Source organism: Lactuca sativa, chromosome 9 (genome assembly GCF_002870075.4).
Source record: "Lactuca sativa cultivar Salinas chromosome 9, Lsat_Salinas_v11, whole genome shotgun sequence".
Taxonomy (NCBI): domain Eukaryota; kingdom Viridiplantae; phylum Streptophyta; class Magnoliopsida; order Asterales; family Asteraceae; genus Lactuca; species Lactuca sativa.
In genome coordinates this window covers 77,288,988-77,305,369 of record NC_056631.2, presented here as the reverse complement: position 1 = coordinate 77,305,369, position 16,382 = coordinate 77,288,988, and the positions used below count along the sequence as shown (strand labels likewise).

The 16,382-nt window shown below is 34.2% G+C and overlaps 2 protein-coding genes across 4 annotated transcripts; one reads left to right on the top strand and one right to left on the bottom strand.

Moving 5' to 3' along the window:
- Positions 1 to 232: 232 nt before the first annotated feature.
- Positions 233 to 5,870, top strand: LOC111918023 (uncharacterized). Of its 3 annotated transcripts, XM_023913675.3 has the most exons (14): positions 236 to 677; positions 1,572 to 1,693; positions 1,799 to 1,887; positions 1,979 to 2,014; positions 2,132 to 2,219; positions 2,289 to 2,356; positions 2,436 to 2,926; positions 3,007 to 3,094; positions 3,180 to 3,248; positions 4,256 to 4,821; positions 4,906 to 5,041; positions 5,136 to 5,204; positions 5,290 to 5,400; positions 5,490 to 5,870. In XM_023913675.3, the coding sequence occupies exons 1-14, from the start codon at positions 475 to 477 to the stop codon at positions 5,601 to 5,603; spliced, it is 2,250 nt and encodes a 749-aa protein (XP_023769443.1). In that variant the 5' UTR covers positions 236 to 474; the 3' UTR covers positions 5,604 to 5,870. The 3 variants fall into 3 exon arrangements, with proteins under 3 accessions (XP_023769445.1, XP_023769444.1, XP_023769443.1); XM_023913677.3 differs by lacking the exons at positions 5,290 to 5,400; positions 5,490 to 5,870 and having other exon boundaries at positions 233 to 677; positions 5,155 to 5,198; XM_023913676.3 differs by lacking the exons at positions 5,290 to 5,400; positions 5,490 to 5,870 and having other exon boundaries at positions 233 to 677; positions 5,152 to 5,198.
- A 3,284-nt stretch (positions 5,871 to 9,154) lies between these two features.
- Positions 9,155 to 11,108, bottom strand: LOC111918024 (reticulon-like protein B2). The gene is made up of 5 exons (XM_023913678.3): positions 10,782 to 11,108; positions 10,101 to 10,281; positions 9,841 to 9,982; positions 9,690 to 9,759; positions 9,155 to 9,605 (listed from the first exon to the last, which is right to left on the bottom strand). Exons 1-5 carry the CDS (start codon positions 10,999 to 11,001, stop codon positions 9,439 to 9,441), a joined length of 780 nt encoding a protein of 259 aa, XP_023769446.1. The 5' UTR covers positions 11,002 to 11,108; the 3' UTR covers positions 9,155 to 9,438.
- Positions 11,109 to 16,382: the final 5,274 nt, after the last annotated feature.

Sequence of the window (16,382 nt, the reverse complement as noted above, 5' to 3'; positions counted from 1 at the left end):
TTTCCTTCTAACACCATACATAATTTCTTTCAAAATCCGTACACACCCTTGAAATTGCTTTTACCTAATTCTAATTCTAAAAGCTTTTGCCGGATCCAGAAATAACAAGGAAAAAGGGTTCCCACCAAAATCAAGTCAGCGTGGTATAGTTAGAATGTCAACAGTGGAATTGCTTAGTGTTCCACCAATTAAATCACAGAGCACACCTTCTCTCTCTATATATACGCGCAGATACTTATATCTAAGATTCTAAATCCAAATCTTTTCTCTCTCTCTCTCTAAAAATCCATCCAAACGAAATCAACCAACGTCCCCTCATGAACACTTGAACGCATTGTTTACAAATCTCTTCACGTCTTCTTTGGCATGGTTACACATGGATTTGATTATGTTAGTCGTCGTGTTGCAAGATTGAATGATGTGGAACATAGATCGGCGAAATTAAAGCATTAGATCGAGTTGCGATATACAGAGATGGAACAGAAGCACATTTTGTTGTCGGCATTGAGCGTGGGTGTAGGTGTAGGTGTTGGTGTCGGGCTTGGGGTAAACAAATGGAGTAGCGGTGGTTTGGAAGAAGGCCTCACGGCGGCGCAAATTGAACAGGAGCTTCTCCGCCTTATCGTCGACGATAGAGATGATAAGGTCACGTTTAAGGATTTCCCTTATTACATCAGGTGAATATGATTTGTTACTTTGTGTTATCACTTATCACGTTTATTGAGTATTGTTTAGACTTTAGATTCTAATATGTGATGAGAACACTAATCTTCGAGCTGCAATTCAGCACTGTTAATGATCAATAATTAATTTTAGATGTTGATTTATAAAATTTTGAACTCACAGAGTCACAGTTAATTATATCTATCGATTTTTCTAGAGCTTTGGTTTTAAAGTGGTTTGAATAAACGTATGAATTAAAAGTGTGCAATTTGTCTGTGAAAGAGAACTGGTAAGCTCGTTTTATATCATTTACTACACTAGTTGATGATCATTTCTATTGTTCATCTACAGCCTGCGAAGAGGATTTTTTTTAATGGATTTTGATAACAGATCCATCTCGACAATTTTATGATCTATATTTAGCATCTTCCCTATCAATCATCATCCTCATCTTGAACTTGTAAGCCTGTTATACAGAGTGTGCACTTATAAAAAGCCTTTTCCAAATAGAAATTATGTTATATTTAATGTCTTTGACTCTTTGGTTTCACTTCTCTTCTCATCAAAATCTTGTGTGAATGTATATTAAGCCAACAAGTTTGAAATACCAATTGAACCTTTCTCAATCGAAACATATAGCAACTTCCCAATTATGACTCTCTTTTTGTTTAACTTCAAAATCAAACAAACAAAGTTACAAACCCTTTCGATTAAAGAACCACCAAATGATTTGCTATCAGAAGGTTTGACAGGTGATACAGGTTGATTTGAAAGTGGTATTATTCTACTTCAAAATGCTGTTCTTAATTAGCAAAACTATCCTATTGAATTAGGATTTCAATCTTTATGTAGTTTCTTGAACCAAACTAACTAATTCACCTCCCTTTTTTGTTAAATCTCTATACCAGTGAACGAACTCGAGCATTATTAACAAGTGCAGCATATGTTCATTTGAAACACTTGGATGTTTCCAAACACACCCGAAATCTTTCACCTGCAAGTAGGGCTATATTGCTGTCAGGGCCTGCAGGTAATTAAGTCACCTATTCCCACATTTCAATATTCTTAACTCTGAACTCATTCATAACTTAATAAATTTACCATCTTATACTGTTATACATGTTACTTTCTATAGAATTTTACCACCAATATCTTGCAAAGGCTTTGTCACATGAATTTGAAGCAAAGCTGCTAGTGTTAGACATCATAGACTTGTCTGTAAAGGTGATTGATTAACATTTAACATACTACTAGTAACTTTTTCTTCAAGCTCAAAATTCCATATCTTGTACTAATATTTGGCATTTACTAACAGATGCAAAGCAAGTATGGTACATCAAAGAAAGACTCTGTAAGTACAACATGATTTACTCAAAAGGGTTGCTTTTTATCCTTTTGTTTTAAGATCAAATTGTATTGAACATGATTAGGTTTTAAACTTTTAATATAAAGTTTCTTCCTTGTGTAGTCTATCAAATGGTGTATCTCTGACATGGCGTTTGATCGGATGTCCAGTTTACTTGGATCATTATCCACAACAAAGGAAAATAATGGAGGTATGAAAAGAAAGTATAAATTCATATGTTAATATGTTGCTAATCTTTGAAATATGTTTACTCTCTTAGATTCTAAAAAGGTTGTGAGCAGCTACTACCCTTTTGATGAAAGAGTATTTTTGCAGGAATTATACAAGGTAACTTCTTCCACTCATTCTTAAAAAAGTCAAGCTCAAAATTTTGTGATAATCACAAAATTGACCAAAATTTTTGCAGATTTTAGTCTCCTTTTCAACAACTGGCATTATTCTCTATATCAAAGATGTAGAGAGGTTTCTACAATCAAAACAAACATACAACCTGTTTGATAAAATGCTGAAGAGACTATCAGGTTCAACATTAGTTTTAGCTTCCAAAATCTTGGATGCAGATGACAAAAAAGGCGAAATAAACGAGAAAATTTCTTGTTTATTTCCTTACAATATTCAAATCAAACCACCTGAAGATGAATTTCATCTCATAAACTGGAAAGCACAATTAGAAGAGCAAATGAAGGACATACAGTTTCAAGACAACAAGAATCACATCACTGAGGTTTTAGCAGCAAATGATCTTGAATGTGATGATTTAGGTTTAATTTGTCATGCAGACACAATGTTTATCAGTAATTACATTCAAGAAATTGTGATTTCTGCAATTTCTCATCATTTGATGCTTCATAAAGATCCAGAATACAGAAATGGAAAGCTTGTTATATCATCTACCAGGTAAACTATAAATATTGCTACTAAAAAATAAACTATTAAGAAGCTTTACTTTACTTTTTTTTTTTTTTTTTTTTTTGCAGCTTGTCACATGGATTGAGCATCTTTCAAGAGGGGTATTGTGGTGGGAAAGATACTTTAAAGCTTGAGACAAATGCTGAGTCATCAAAGGTTTGTTTTGTACAATGTACATATCAACACATGACTGAATGATGGATTATTTTGGTATAAAAAAAGAATTTTATAATTGGTGTAGGGACCAGAAAGTGTTGCATCAAAATCTGATAACAAAAATGATGCAGAAAAAGCTCTTCCTCCAAAACCGGTACCTTATGTCTCTTACTATTTTTAACCCCATGTTTGTTGATGAGAATTGAAAGGGTATATATGTCTTTTTACAAAAATATATTAAGTCCCTTTTCCCACCTTCCACCTTTTTGGATGATGTAACTTTATTTCCTATTCAAATCAAAGCCTAGATCCCAATCTAAGGCTATATTTGTAGTGACCTAATTTGGTTATTTTATTAACTATCCAACCCACTCTCATTATCAAAAGTTATTATTTATAATCAAATTCTATTACTTTTAAGATTATATAAAAAGTAAAAAATAAAAATTATTTCATTATAAAAGCAAAAATAACCAAACATAAAAACAAATTAAACATTAATACAAAATTACTAATTTTTGGAATTGTATGTATAATTATACCAATATTTTGTCTTTCTATTTTCACAAAAATATATATATAAAATTTGAATATATTTTGTCTTTCTAATAAAATAAAGTTTAATTTTTATGTCGACAAGTTTTTATTATTAGGCCAACTCTAATTATAAATTACATATTTTTGTGTAAAAGTTACAATCAAACTTTTTTCATCTCCAACATGTTAAAATTTACACTAAACATATATTTTAGTATTATAAAATAAAATAATATTTCTTTATCCAATTAATATTTAAAGTTTACAAAAATAGGTACCCATTAACTGTTATTATACGAATAAAAGGCATATAAAGGTTAGGCCACCTCCCAACTTAACACTATAAAATATTTTCCAACTTAAATAGCATATAACTAAAAATATATATTAATAAAATAATATTTCTTTATCCATTTAACATACAAAGTTATAAAGATCACCCTACTAACTATTATTATATTAACTAAAATAGTAGTTGATATTTAGGTCATTCTTTTTTTGCAAGTTAAAATAAAAATATAAATATAAAACAACCAATAGTATCCCGCCACGTGTCATGTCAATCTGATAAATTACTACTAGTACTAAGTTGTTACGTCTGATCCACGTCACCACCACCACCAGGAAGTTCCCGACAACGAATTCGAAAAGCGGATACGGCCGGAGGTAATCCCAGCGAACGAAATCGGCGTAACATTCGCCGACATCGGAGCCTTAGACGAAATAAAAGAATCACTACAAGAACTGGTGATGCTTCCTCTTCGAAGACCAGATCTATTCAACGGAGGACTTCTAAAACCATGTCGTGGCATCCTTCTGTTTGGGCCACCTGGCACCGGAAAAACCATGCTGGCAAAAGCAATCGCAAATGAAGCCGGAGCAAGTTTCATCAACGTCTCCATGTCCACCATCACTTCCAAATGGTTCGGAGAAGACGAGAAAAACGTGCGCGCGTTGTTCACACTCGCTGCAAAGGTGTCGCCGACGATAATATTTGTTGATGAGGTGGATAGCATGTTAGGGCAACGGACACGTGTCGGGGAACATGAGGCTATGAGGAAAATTAAAAACGAGTTTATGTCGCATTGGGATGGGCTGTTGACTAAAACCGGGGAACGGATTCTTGTTCTTGCCGCCACTAATCGTCCGTTTGACCTTGATGAAGCCATTATTAGACGATTTGAACGAAGGTTTTTTTTTTTCGATTTTGCCTTGAAACTTGAGTAAATTACAAAAATGGTCCTTGTATATATATATATTTTTTGGATGTACAGAATTATGGTGGGTCTACCATCGGTGGAGAACAGAGAAAGGATCTTGAAAACTCTGTTAACAAAAGAAAAAGTGGAAGAGTTGGACTTTAAGGAGCTTGCAATCATGACAGAAGGATATAGTGGAAGCGATCTCAAGGTTTGTTTTTTTTTTTTATTGTTTTATTGAGTAGAATGTATTTATTATTTTATTCTAGATCTAGATATAATATTGGCATTAACTACTGAAACAGAATTTGTGTGTAACAGCAGCTTATCGACCTGTAAGAGAGCTAATGCAACAAGAGAGACAAAAGGATATTGTAAGTCATTATTTACTTGCTTTTTTTTTATTTATTTCTAATTTTATTCTTCAATTTAATGTATTTTTATTTTGTAAATTTAAAGGACAAGAAGGGAAGTGGTGAAGCGGATGCCAAAGACACAAAAGAAGAAAAGGAAAGTGTTATTACATTGAGACCTCTGAACATGGAAGATATGAGGCAGGCGAAGAATCAAGTAATATAATAGTTTTGAAACTGTTGTGTTTTTTTTTTTTTTATTTAATTAAAATATGAAATGTCTAAAATACCCTCTTTCGGCGACAGGTGGCGGCTAGTTTTGCGGGGGAGGGATGTGTGATGGGGGAGCTGAAACAGTGGAATGAGTTGTATGGGGAAGGAGGCTCAAGAAAGAAAGAGCAGCTAAGTTACTTTCTTTAAATAAAATGGAGATGTTATTATTATGTAAATTAGCAATTGGTAATTGTTTGAGTCGTAATTTTTGTTGTAAATTATAAGGTTTGATTATTGGTTTAAGTTAGGGTAAGCTGGGTTGATACTATTATCTATAGGGATTTTAGGGTAAATTATAAAGTTGGTCTATGTGTTTTGGTGTTCTTTTATGAATTCGGTCGAGTGTTTTTGTTCCCCATGTATAATAATCTTGAGCTTATGTTTCTATTTTAATTAAGAACATAGTTATGTTTATGTTGTTTGTCTGCAAATTTTTGCTAGTCAATGAAGGTAGGCATTTGTTGACAAAGAATATTATAAACGTTTAAAGTGAAATGAAACTTGTTAAACAACAAAGTAGGTAGGCATAATGGAAACTCAAGGATACATGTAGTACTCAAATATGGTTTGAGAACGTCTATTATCCTAATGTGTTTGATTTTGTTGATATTGAATGTATTTTGTTGAAAGCTAGACAACATTTGCATTGACGGAATAAACAATGACGACTTTAGTTGGAGAAAAGTAAAGTCGACCAACAAGTTTCTACAACATTACTCATCACTTATGAGTACTCAACTGCATTTGAAATTGTCCATCCACACCAATCGAGGCTATAACATTTGTAGTCGATAGTAAAGAACGCGTGAATTTGTTTACCATGATCATGGAATGCTTTTCAAGGGTCGCAATGGGCCTTGTTTGGGCCATGATTCCATGAATGTATAAGCAAATTTGTTAAACCATGTTCTGAGATCAATTTATGTGTTTATTCAGTTATTTCGTTTGTTGATTCGACGGCCATTGCTAAGTGTGTCCATATTTTTTAATTTTAGTGTTCGGAATGAGAAATATTACAATTGTGTTTTTATAGCTTTCTTAAGGCCATAGGGTACCTTACCAATTACCACATTCACCACACTATTTGTAATATCACGTCTCGCCACATCATTTTTCCACTCACCACACAAAAATAGTGGGTACCATACCACACACCCCATCGGTCAAAAATAAAGAAAAAGGGTGTGGTAAGGGCTTGTGGTGCAACAGGCATACCATAATGGCAATTGGAGGGTCGGTGCAATGGGCATACTGCAATGGCAATTGGAGGATCGGTGTAGTGTTCACCGCACACTGCAGTGTCACCTCAACAACCATATTGTGTCGTTACCGACAGGCCTAAGCAACAACCTAGAACACATTTCCAATACTTTACAACTCAATCACTAGTCTTTGATGTGTGAAGTAATCACTAATGAGTTATTGATGACCTGGTACAATATTTTGCAACGAAACCACTGACTTTCCATCTATAAATTTCGATACACCATGTGATTAGAAAAAGATATGGATGACAAATCCTAGAAGAAACAAAAAAAAAGTACCAAACCTATTACAAAAACACAAGGACAAAATTATAATCTATTGCTTATATTTTCATCAAATGCTTAAAAAAACCACTATATTATTTTTCAGTGCACTAAAACCCTTACATTTTCGAAAATTCTTATTTAAGATTTTCAAACCTCAAAAAAACCTAATATACTTTCATGAAAGGATTAAAAAATACATTATATTATTTTTTAGTGCATTCAAACCCTCATATTTTTTTAAAATTTTTTTAATCTAATGAATTGTAAAAATCGAAACGTTGAGAAACATTTTCGACTATATCGAGTTCAATGCCTTAAATAATATATTTTAAAAAAATATAAGTGTTTTAACGTACAAATAAATAAAATAGTACTTTTTTAAAGACTTTAATGAAAATATATTAGGTTTTCATACGGCTTTCCCTTTATAATATAAAATTAAATAGTCTCCTTGGCATTTTAAGACCTAAAACGTGCACATCCAATAGTAGGTATTTGGGATTGTTTGACTAGTACTGTTCCTTACGGTTAATAAGCAATTTAATGTATTTTGATGAAATAAAATAAAAGATTGTAATTACACTTTTAAATGTTTTATCCCTAGAAGACATGAGAATCGCAATCTTTGTTTTTTCCCATGCCAACATGCTTACAAATTTACCTTTGAATAAATTACAAGTGTCAAATTGCACGTGTAGTCTCTATTTTTAAAACTTAACTCGAACCATCCCTATAATATTTTTTTCTCACTCGGATAATCCCTGATGAACATAAAATGTCTATTTTATCTTTTCCGTTTTATTTTTGATATATTTTTTGATTTATTTGTTATTAACAATTTAAAAGAAAAATAAAAAATAAAGAAAAAAAAATTGGACCCCAACACTACAAACACTTATCTCCTACCCTAACCCTACTCATATCCACATCCTTCAATTATCTTCTTCAGTTCATATTCTACCTCCGGCAACTGGAAAATACCACCGAACCACCACACCACCACATTTTCTCTCAAAAAACCGTTGAGAGAGAGAGAGAGAGAGAGAGAGAGAGAGAGAGTTGTCATCGCCACCTGTTCACAAATCTACACTCAAGGTGGTGGTTGTCGGAGGTGGCTTCGTCTTCTCCACCTGAAAGAAATATCCCCACCCTCATAAGTCGTCTCTCTCGTGTCAAGAACATCACCAGAAACCACCACTGGGAAAAAAAAGATCTAAAGAAAATTCCCCTTTGAAGCAGTCACCATTGTCCTTCTCTCTACCCCCATCCCCTGTCTCCCCCTTTCTTTCTTCTCTCATCTATGTTAACCCGTTAGAAACCACCACCATATACTCTGGAAACCACCGCTATAGATTTGGATTGCACTAAGAACCATAACTTCGAGATTTTCCAACAAACTCATTTCAGAAATCATTTATGAAGCTTCTCAACACTCTTAGACTTCCAGATTTAGATTCAAGATTTTTAGATTTGAAGTTTCATCCCCAACTTCTTTTACAGATTTGGTGTTGATTATGGTTTCGGATTTTGGGTTGTTTTGGTTTCAGATTTCAAAAAATTTGTGTTGATTTCATTTGGGTTTGAGTTTTAAATTCTGGTAACGTTTCAAATTAGATTCTAGAATCAGATTTGGGGGTTGCAAGAGTTGTCGATGGTGGTTTCAGGAGGTACCTGTTTGATTTTGCAATTCTCTACTTCTTGATTTCTTCAAGAACCTCTTGAAGTGTTATATTTTGATTTTTGGATTGTGTAAATAAAACTATTGATTTTAGTTTGGGTTTGGATACAAGTTTCAAGATAGTGAAGATGGAGGATTATTTCTTAAATTATTTTTAATAAATTGTAAAACAAATGATAAGTAAAAAAAACAGAAAGGGTAAAATAGTCATTTTATATTCGTCAAGGACTATCCAAGCGAGAAAAAATTATTACAGGGACGGTCCAAGTTAATTTTTGAAAATAGGGACTAAACATGTAATTTGACACTTGGACGAGGGACGAATCGTGTAATTTACTCTTTACCTTTTAACCCCTATATTTTATCATTTTACATGCATAAACATAATCTGTCATACAAAAAAAACAACTTACAGATTTATTACATTTTATCAACCAAACACTTTTTTTAAACTAAATTTTAAGAACATTCATAAGTTGACAAGCAAATTGAACTAATACAAAATTATATCCCCTTTCATTCATATGCTTGAAATAACTCCAACAAAAGTGTAAAGGGGGACTTAAATGTCTAAAACTTCATTACATCATATTACTGAATTTTGTTTAAATTATATCATTGATTCACCCCAAAGCGTATCAGATAACCAATGAAATAAATAAACTGAGCTTCTAGTTTATAAAAATATCACAAGTCACAACAAACGAGTGAGAAAGACACATCTAGTAGTACTTTAGTAGTAGTAGTAGTCACCTGAGATGAGAAAGAGAGTTTATGCAAACTTGTGCTTCAATGCTCCTACTGGAATCTTGCTCAAAACCTTCACACTGAAAACTGCATACTGCTTCTTAATCTCAGCCTCTGCTTTCTCACCAAAAGCATCAACTTTGTCCTCATATTTATCATAAAGATAAGGCAATGTGTGAAGCAAAACAAAGCCTGTGTTCATACTTAACAAAATTAGAAACTAAAAAAAAATCTTGAAATTGAAAACACAAAATCGAAAAATAATTCTTTTCTTACATATGTAGAACAATGTCAAGAAGTTCCAGCAGCTTCCAACAATTGAGAGAACCCACAACCCAGCAACCACCTGATGAAATAAAGATCAACTCATCAGTCATCAAACTTTGTTTTTTTTAACATAAGAGGGAGTTGTGGAAGAAATGCATACACCAAGAAATTTTTTGAGGTCTTTTCCTGAAGCAATGCATCGGAGGACTTCAAAAGCTTTGTTGATTTCAACCCTGAGAGCAGAGGCGACACCAAGAACAATATCTTCTGGGAGGTTGACTTCTGGGAACTTTGGTGGAGACCTTTTGTCACAATCATGAAAGAAAATGAGAGGTTAAGGAAGATAAAGATGGATTAAAGTACGAGACAATAAAACAAAAAAAAAAAGCAAGGAGATTCATTGATTGATTGATTAATTACTTGTTGATGAAGCTTGCGGCATTGGACCACAGGAAAAGGACTGCTAGAGCTAAGATTAGAGTATGGCATACTAGTGTAAGTAAGTGATATTCAACCAACTCAAAAAGCACCCATATCAATGTGGCAAACCCGAGCACACCAGCAGAAACCTTCTTGTCCTTCCAGAGGAAGATATCAGCAGCTGTTGTGATGAATTTGAAATGTGTAAGAAAGAGAAAGAACAAGAACACTAGCAAATAGTTATAGCAACACAAGAGATTAGTACATCAGTAAAGTCATTTGATATAAGAAAATCAGTCGAAGTATCGTATACTTATGAAACTGATCACCATAGAGAGATCGAGATCTTAATGTTTGAATGATTAAACTCAGGTGTAAGTAACTAACATACTACAATCGATAGATCGAAAGAGGTTTAACGTATAATGTTAGCCAAGCAATGGAGTCAACGGATGCTTCAGATATGAAATCGGAAACAATCATTGCAGATCTAGATCGGAGATACGATGCGAATCTGACGAAACTATGATTAATAAATAAGATTAGAGATCCAGTTCATAATCAACCTAAACTATTCATCCATGTAAAACGAAAACGATTACTAATCGTGAACATAAAAGCTTAGTGATCTACAACAGTAAATACGTTAAAAGTAAGTACAGCAAGAAAAAATGTGCATACGTTTGCCGCCTCCTAGGAGCTTGTGAACAGGCTTCTCCCTCCCGAAGAGCCGATAAATCTTGTCCTTTACATCGGACACAGATGAACTCTTCTTGCCTTCATTGTCGGAATCTGAAGACGAAGAAGAATCGTCTTTGTGAAACGTCTCGGAGATCTTATCCTTGACAGATTCAACGAATGAATCCTCCTTCTCGTGTTCACCGGCGACGTTATCGGCCATATCTTGATAAACAGTTACCGGATCTGAGGGAGATTCGGCGCCGGAATTCAAGAGAAGATGTGCGACTTTTTGAAAAAAATTCGGGTGTGTGAAGAGAAATAGAGAATGAATAAGAATCTGTAGACTTAAGGAGGAGGTTCGTAACCGAACCTTAGGCTCGGGATACACGAAGCTAATTGCTTTTTACGAGAACCAATGAGAAGCGAGTGTGCGGCAAAAGTGGGGAGCGGGAATTCCGTTTAAATTCACGGCGTTAGGGTTGACGGTGGGATCTTATATTATGGGCTGAGACCCTTAAAAGGCTTCATAATATGCTTTGGGCTCATTAAGCAAACTTTCTTTTCTCATTTTTTTAGAGTTAGGCCTTAGGAATTAGGAATGAGACAATAACTAATCTATCTGTCTCATTATTTTTCACTTAATAGCTAAAATTAGTCTTGCAAAAACGTAGTTTTAAAAAAACAACTGCTGTCTCGTGGAAATCTATGGTTTCTAGGCTTTGTATAATTTCTTTTTTTCATTTTTTGTCACGAAACCCTAAGTTTCTAAAATACCTACGGTATGCTCCACGTAGGGGTGAACAAACCGGTTTTTTTTCAAACCGAACCGGTTTAGTTCGGTTCACTCCCTAGCCAATCAAACCGGTTCTAAACCGGTTCAATCGATTCTAAACCGGTTCGGTTCGGTTCCATACCGGTTCCAAACCGGTTCACACGATATAAACCGGTTTCAACAACTAAAATCTCGAATGGGTGTAAACCGGTGGTTCGGTTCTCAAACCGGTTCGGTTCACTGTGGACCGATTTAGCGTAAACCGGTTTACCGGTTCTTTGACCGGTTCGGATCTTGAACCGGTTTTTTTGTGCATGACTAGCTCCAGGGAAACTACGGTTTTTCAAAGAATAGTTTAGTGGAAACCTACGGTTTTAAGAACTAAGTTACGGTTTGGTGTTTTTTTATAGTTGACTACTATTTGCTATATGTGGACTACTATTTCATATGAAGCCTATGGTTACCTTTAACTTTTCATTTTTTTTATTTTTTTTGGAACAAAAGTTAACACAATGCTATTATATCTCTTAGTGTAAAAGATATTAAAAAAAATCAGGAATAGTAGGCTTCATAAGAAACCTACGGTGTACAAGCAATCAATTTACAAACTGTGCATTACCTGTTTGTACACCATAGGTTTCTTACGAAGCCTATGATTTCCTTTTTTCCGTTTTTTTTCCAACTAAAATCAAACCCACGATGGTAGATCTTGTACTAAATAAGAAAAAGCAATAAAAAAAACACGAAGAATCAGAGATATGCATGATGGTTGTTGGGAGCCTCCATTGACAGAGTTCTTCCTCACTTGAAACACAAAAAATAACCTAAATGAAATTTTGCAATTTTATATATTGTGGGCTGAGGGGCCTTGAAAAAATAGACGGACTACGAAACAGTAGCCCATTAGTATGAAAATTGTAGTCAAACTGCCGTTGATCGTAGTCAACTAGCGTTGACCATAGGTTTCTCTAAAAACATACGATTTCATGGCTAAAATGGGTTAATTTCTAATTTTTTGCTACAAAGTGAAAGTCATCAGGCAGAATGGCTAGATTAGTAATTTTCTCATAAATCATATATTTTAAACTAAATCGGTTCAGATTTTTCTCAATAAACAAAACCGGTTTGGGGAAATTCGATTTGGAGCCAAAAAAGTTCGATTATAAAGAACCGGTAAAACCTATGTTTTCATCATTTTTGTTAGATTTGGTTTCGGTCTGAAAGATAACAAAAGTTTACATGATTGATCACAAACCGGCATGATTTAAATTGTTTTTTTGTCATTCGGGATTGTTGACATCTTTCTATTTTAAAATTTTTGAAAATTGTTTTCAGGCGTTTGAGATTATATAAGGGTCAAAAGCAGTCTTCAATAACCTCAAAAACCTTTGTAGCAACAACAATTTAAAACTATAAGGGAGGAGGGAGTCGTTCCCATTGAACCCACCGAACTCACTGCCACATCAGCTTTTCTTTTTGATTTTTCTTCATCTTTTCGAACCCACAACACACGGAAATCCTATCTTTTTCAACCCATTCAACTCACTCAATTAAAAAAAATACCAAACAACTAAGGTACAAGTCTTAAAATATATGGTACAAGAGAAAATGAGAGAGAAAGTAGAGAGAGAGGATGAAGTGGGTTCGTGAAACCAATCAAACAACCCGCCAAAGAGGGAGTGGTACCGGCGGTATCTCTATTGCTAATTGAGATTTTACCTTGATTATTTTGTATATTTTTTTAATTAAGTGGGTTGAGTGGGTTGAGAAAAATAAGATTTTCGTGTGTTGTGGGTTCGGAAAGATAAAGAAAAAAAAAACTGATGTGACAGTGGGTTGGATGGGTTCAACGAGAACGACTCTCTCCTCCATAATGGATGGAAATGATATTTTTCTTACTATATAAAAATTTGTCTCTATTAAGGTTTGAAAACCGGTTTGACAAAAACTATATGCAAACCTGTATAATATTTCAAACTAGCACTAAATAAAAGATTCGATCCCAAACCGAATTGGTTTGCATAGATTTTTGTCGTTTTCGTGCGCTTCTAATTAAAATCATATGGTTCATTGATATACATCTATTATATCATCTTTACAAAAAGTGATATGTTTGGTTTACCTTTTTTTTTTATATGAATGTACATATATGCATATATGACAGGAGAAGAGAAAGTGTTACCAATCGGTGCTTCTAAATAACATCGATGAAGAGCATATGAGAGAATTTGGAATGTGGAAAATGCAGATTGAGGTATGAACTTCTCATCATAAGCAAAAGTTTGTGAATTTGAGAGTTACTCGATGAATCATCAAAAGTAATTGACATCGAAATCTTCAATCTTGAGGTGAGATGGAATGAGGTTTTGGGTACGATATGATGAGCAATTGCCAATCATCTTTCCCTTTGGAAATAGAAACAAAGAAAGGTGTGATATGCCAAACTTCATAACAAATACCCAACTGTCCCTTTATGCTTTGGTATATGCCTTTTGTTAATAACACAAAGCTAAAAAAGTGAAGCACATTCCCAAAGAATATACTTTAAAGTTGAGTTTCTAAATAGGCCGAGTTGGCTCGGTTTAAACCATAAATTAAATTTTTCATAATCAGTTTTAGTTTTTGTATTATGTTAGGTCCATAAAACTCACTGAAACAATGAAACTTGAATTCGATGAGAAAAATGAATCACTCCAGTTATTCCATTAACTTAAGATAAATTTAATCAACCGGTTTAGAAAAAAAAAATGAACTAAATCGATTTGGTATTATTCGAACTGCCGCTTATATAGCAGTTTAATAATATAACTTTGGAATCGGGTTTTTTGGAACAACTAAATCTTATCAACTCAAAAAGAGTTTCAGCCAACTGAAAAAAAAAATTTACAAATTATTAATCTATATAATTTGTATGTTTGGTAAGATCTGAATTTTTAAGAGGGTCTGAATTTTTAAGATCTGAATTCTTAATATGCTGTTTGGTTGGATCATCTGAATTGTTGTGCTAAATAATAAAAAAATACCATTTTATCCTTTTGTATTATCTATTGTTAAATTCAATATTTTTATTTAAAAAAAACATAAACACCATATAAAATCCAAACAAAAAATAAAACAAAATTAAACACATATCCAATTCAATATTGCACATCGGTTGATTTCTTTGGATGAAAGTATAATGGCACCTCTTTTCATTTTGTGAATCTATAATTAAACATACAGTGAAATGAAAAACTGAATGAAATCATACTTGTATAGCTGGATGCACAATCATAATTTCTTTGAACTCATGAATTCATAATGTAAAAACTATAACTCAGTTAACATGGTGATTATCATGAAATTCTTGAAATTGCAAAGAACTAATAATTATTTTCCATCATTTACCATCTAGAAATCCCATGAGTTTCTTCAAACCATTAAACAATAATGAAGAAAAAGAATCCTGAGATGAATTATTCATTGTTATTACCAACTGTTGACTGACCAACTTTTTAACAAATTTAACAAATAATGTATGATAATTGAAGCTCTAATCTGAAACGAATTCTTCAGCCAAAACCCATTTGTCATCTTCATCCATTCGATCCCATTTTCTCCTTAATTCCTTTTTCCCCAATCCAAGGTATAAGCACAGTTCTGCATACAAGAGCTTCCTGCTCCTTTTCATGGCTTACAGAGTTTGTACCATTCGGGTTTTCATCATTTCAAGCATTAAAATCGAATTACAGGAGAAAAAGAAAATGTTACCTGCAGAAGATGTCGGAGGCAAAGGCAGCATAGGCGAAGCAGCAGAAGATGGTGGCGAAGCAGCGGAAGACGGAGGCAAAGATGACGACGACGGCGGCATTGCAGACATGATCGGAGCTAGAGGAGAAAGGAGCGGAAGAGAACCGGCGTCGATGAGAAAGTCGGAGGGCTTCGCTGCCGGCGACGATGGTGGAGGTGATGTCTCTGGCGGAGGCGGTGTCCGAAAGGGGATGACCAAAGGGGATGGGGAAGGGGTGCAATCGGAGTTTTAGTGGGAAGGAGCAAGAAGAGCGAAATTTATGAAGAAGAAAGGGTAGAGAAAAGACAATAGGAGATGAAGTATTTGGGCAAAAGGGGAACACGGGTTCTTTTTATTTTTTTTCAGACATGTATTTACATCTGAAAGTTTAAGAGGTATCTTAAAAATTAAGAGGCATAAATTCATAGCAACCAAACAGTCTAAATCTGAAAAATTAAGAGTCTGCCTCTTAATTTTTCAATTAAGAGGCTACCAAACGGGACCTTAGATTGTCTCTCAGACTCTCACAGATTTACTTAGCTAAAAGTGGAATGCATAGTGTACACGTTGACAAATTATAGAAACAACCCTTACACCTTTATGTAATATTCATAAACCATCCAACCTATAGGCATTTTTCTTTCTTTGTCCCAAATATTGACCTTTGTGAACATGAAATGCTCCAATACGTTTGAGTTGTCTTTTCAAATGTGTAGGGGTGTGTGAAAATGGGATCTTGGGCATTGGTTTCTTCTCATGCATGATCTAGGTTGTGTTAATGGGTCAAGAAGCTAGAGTTTTTGTTATTTAGGTCTTAATAGTCATGCAAAACCATAAAGTTGGAAACTTTATGGTTAAGATCACCTTTTAGGGTATGAATCTGGATTTTGGACGAAGGTGCTTAAGGATTGAGCACTTAATGGGTTGAGTTGGTTGGAAGTCGCATACATTAGGCGTACCAAAGGGTACGTTGCGTGTACGTGGTCAGCCCCCCGTTTTTGGTCAAACGTGTGGTACGCCCCGCGTACCTATTGAGTACGCCCAGCGTACTCACTAAGTC

Bases quoted from the DNA above. Each gene is read 5' to 3' on its own strand.
- LOC111918023 (XM_023913675.3), top strand. From the start codon at position 475: ATGGAACAGAAGCACATTTTGTTGTCGGCATTGAGCGTGGGTGTAGGT. The intron at 2,015-2,131 runs GTAAGTACAACA...TTCCTTGTGTAG, and splicing joins GTACATCAAAGAAAGACTCT to TCTATCAAATGGTGTATCTC. The intron at 5,401-5,489 runs GTAATATAATAG...TTTCGGCGACAG, and splicing joins TGAGGCAGGCGAAGAATCAA to GTGGCGGCTAGTTTTGCGGG.
- LOC111918024 (XM_023913678.3), bottom strand. From the start codon at position 11,001: ATGGCCGATAACGTCGCCGGTGAACACGAGAAGGAGGATTCATTCGTT. The intron at 10,282-10,781 runs GTATGCACATTT...TCATCACAACAG, and splicing joins GCTCCTAGGAGGCGGCAAAC to CTGCTGATATCTTCCTCTGG. The intron at 9,606-9,689 runs GTAAGAAAAGAA...GTATGAACACAG, and splicing joins CTTGACATTGTTCTACATAT to GCTTTGTTTTGCTTCACACA.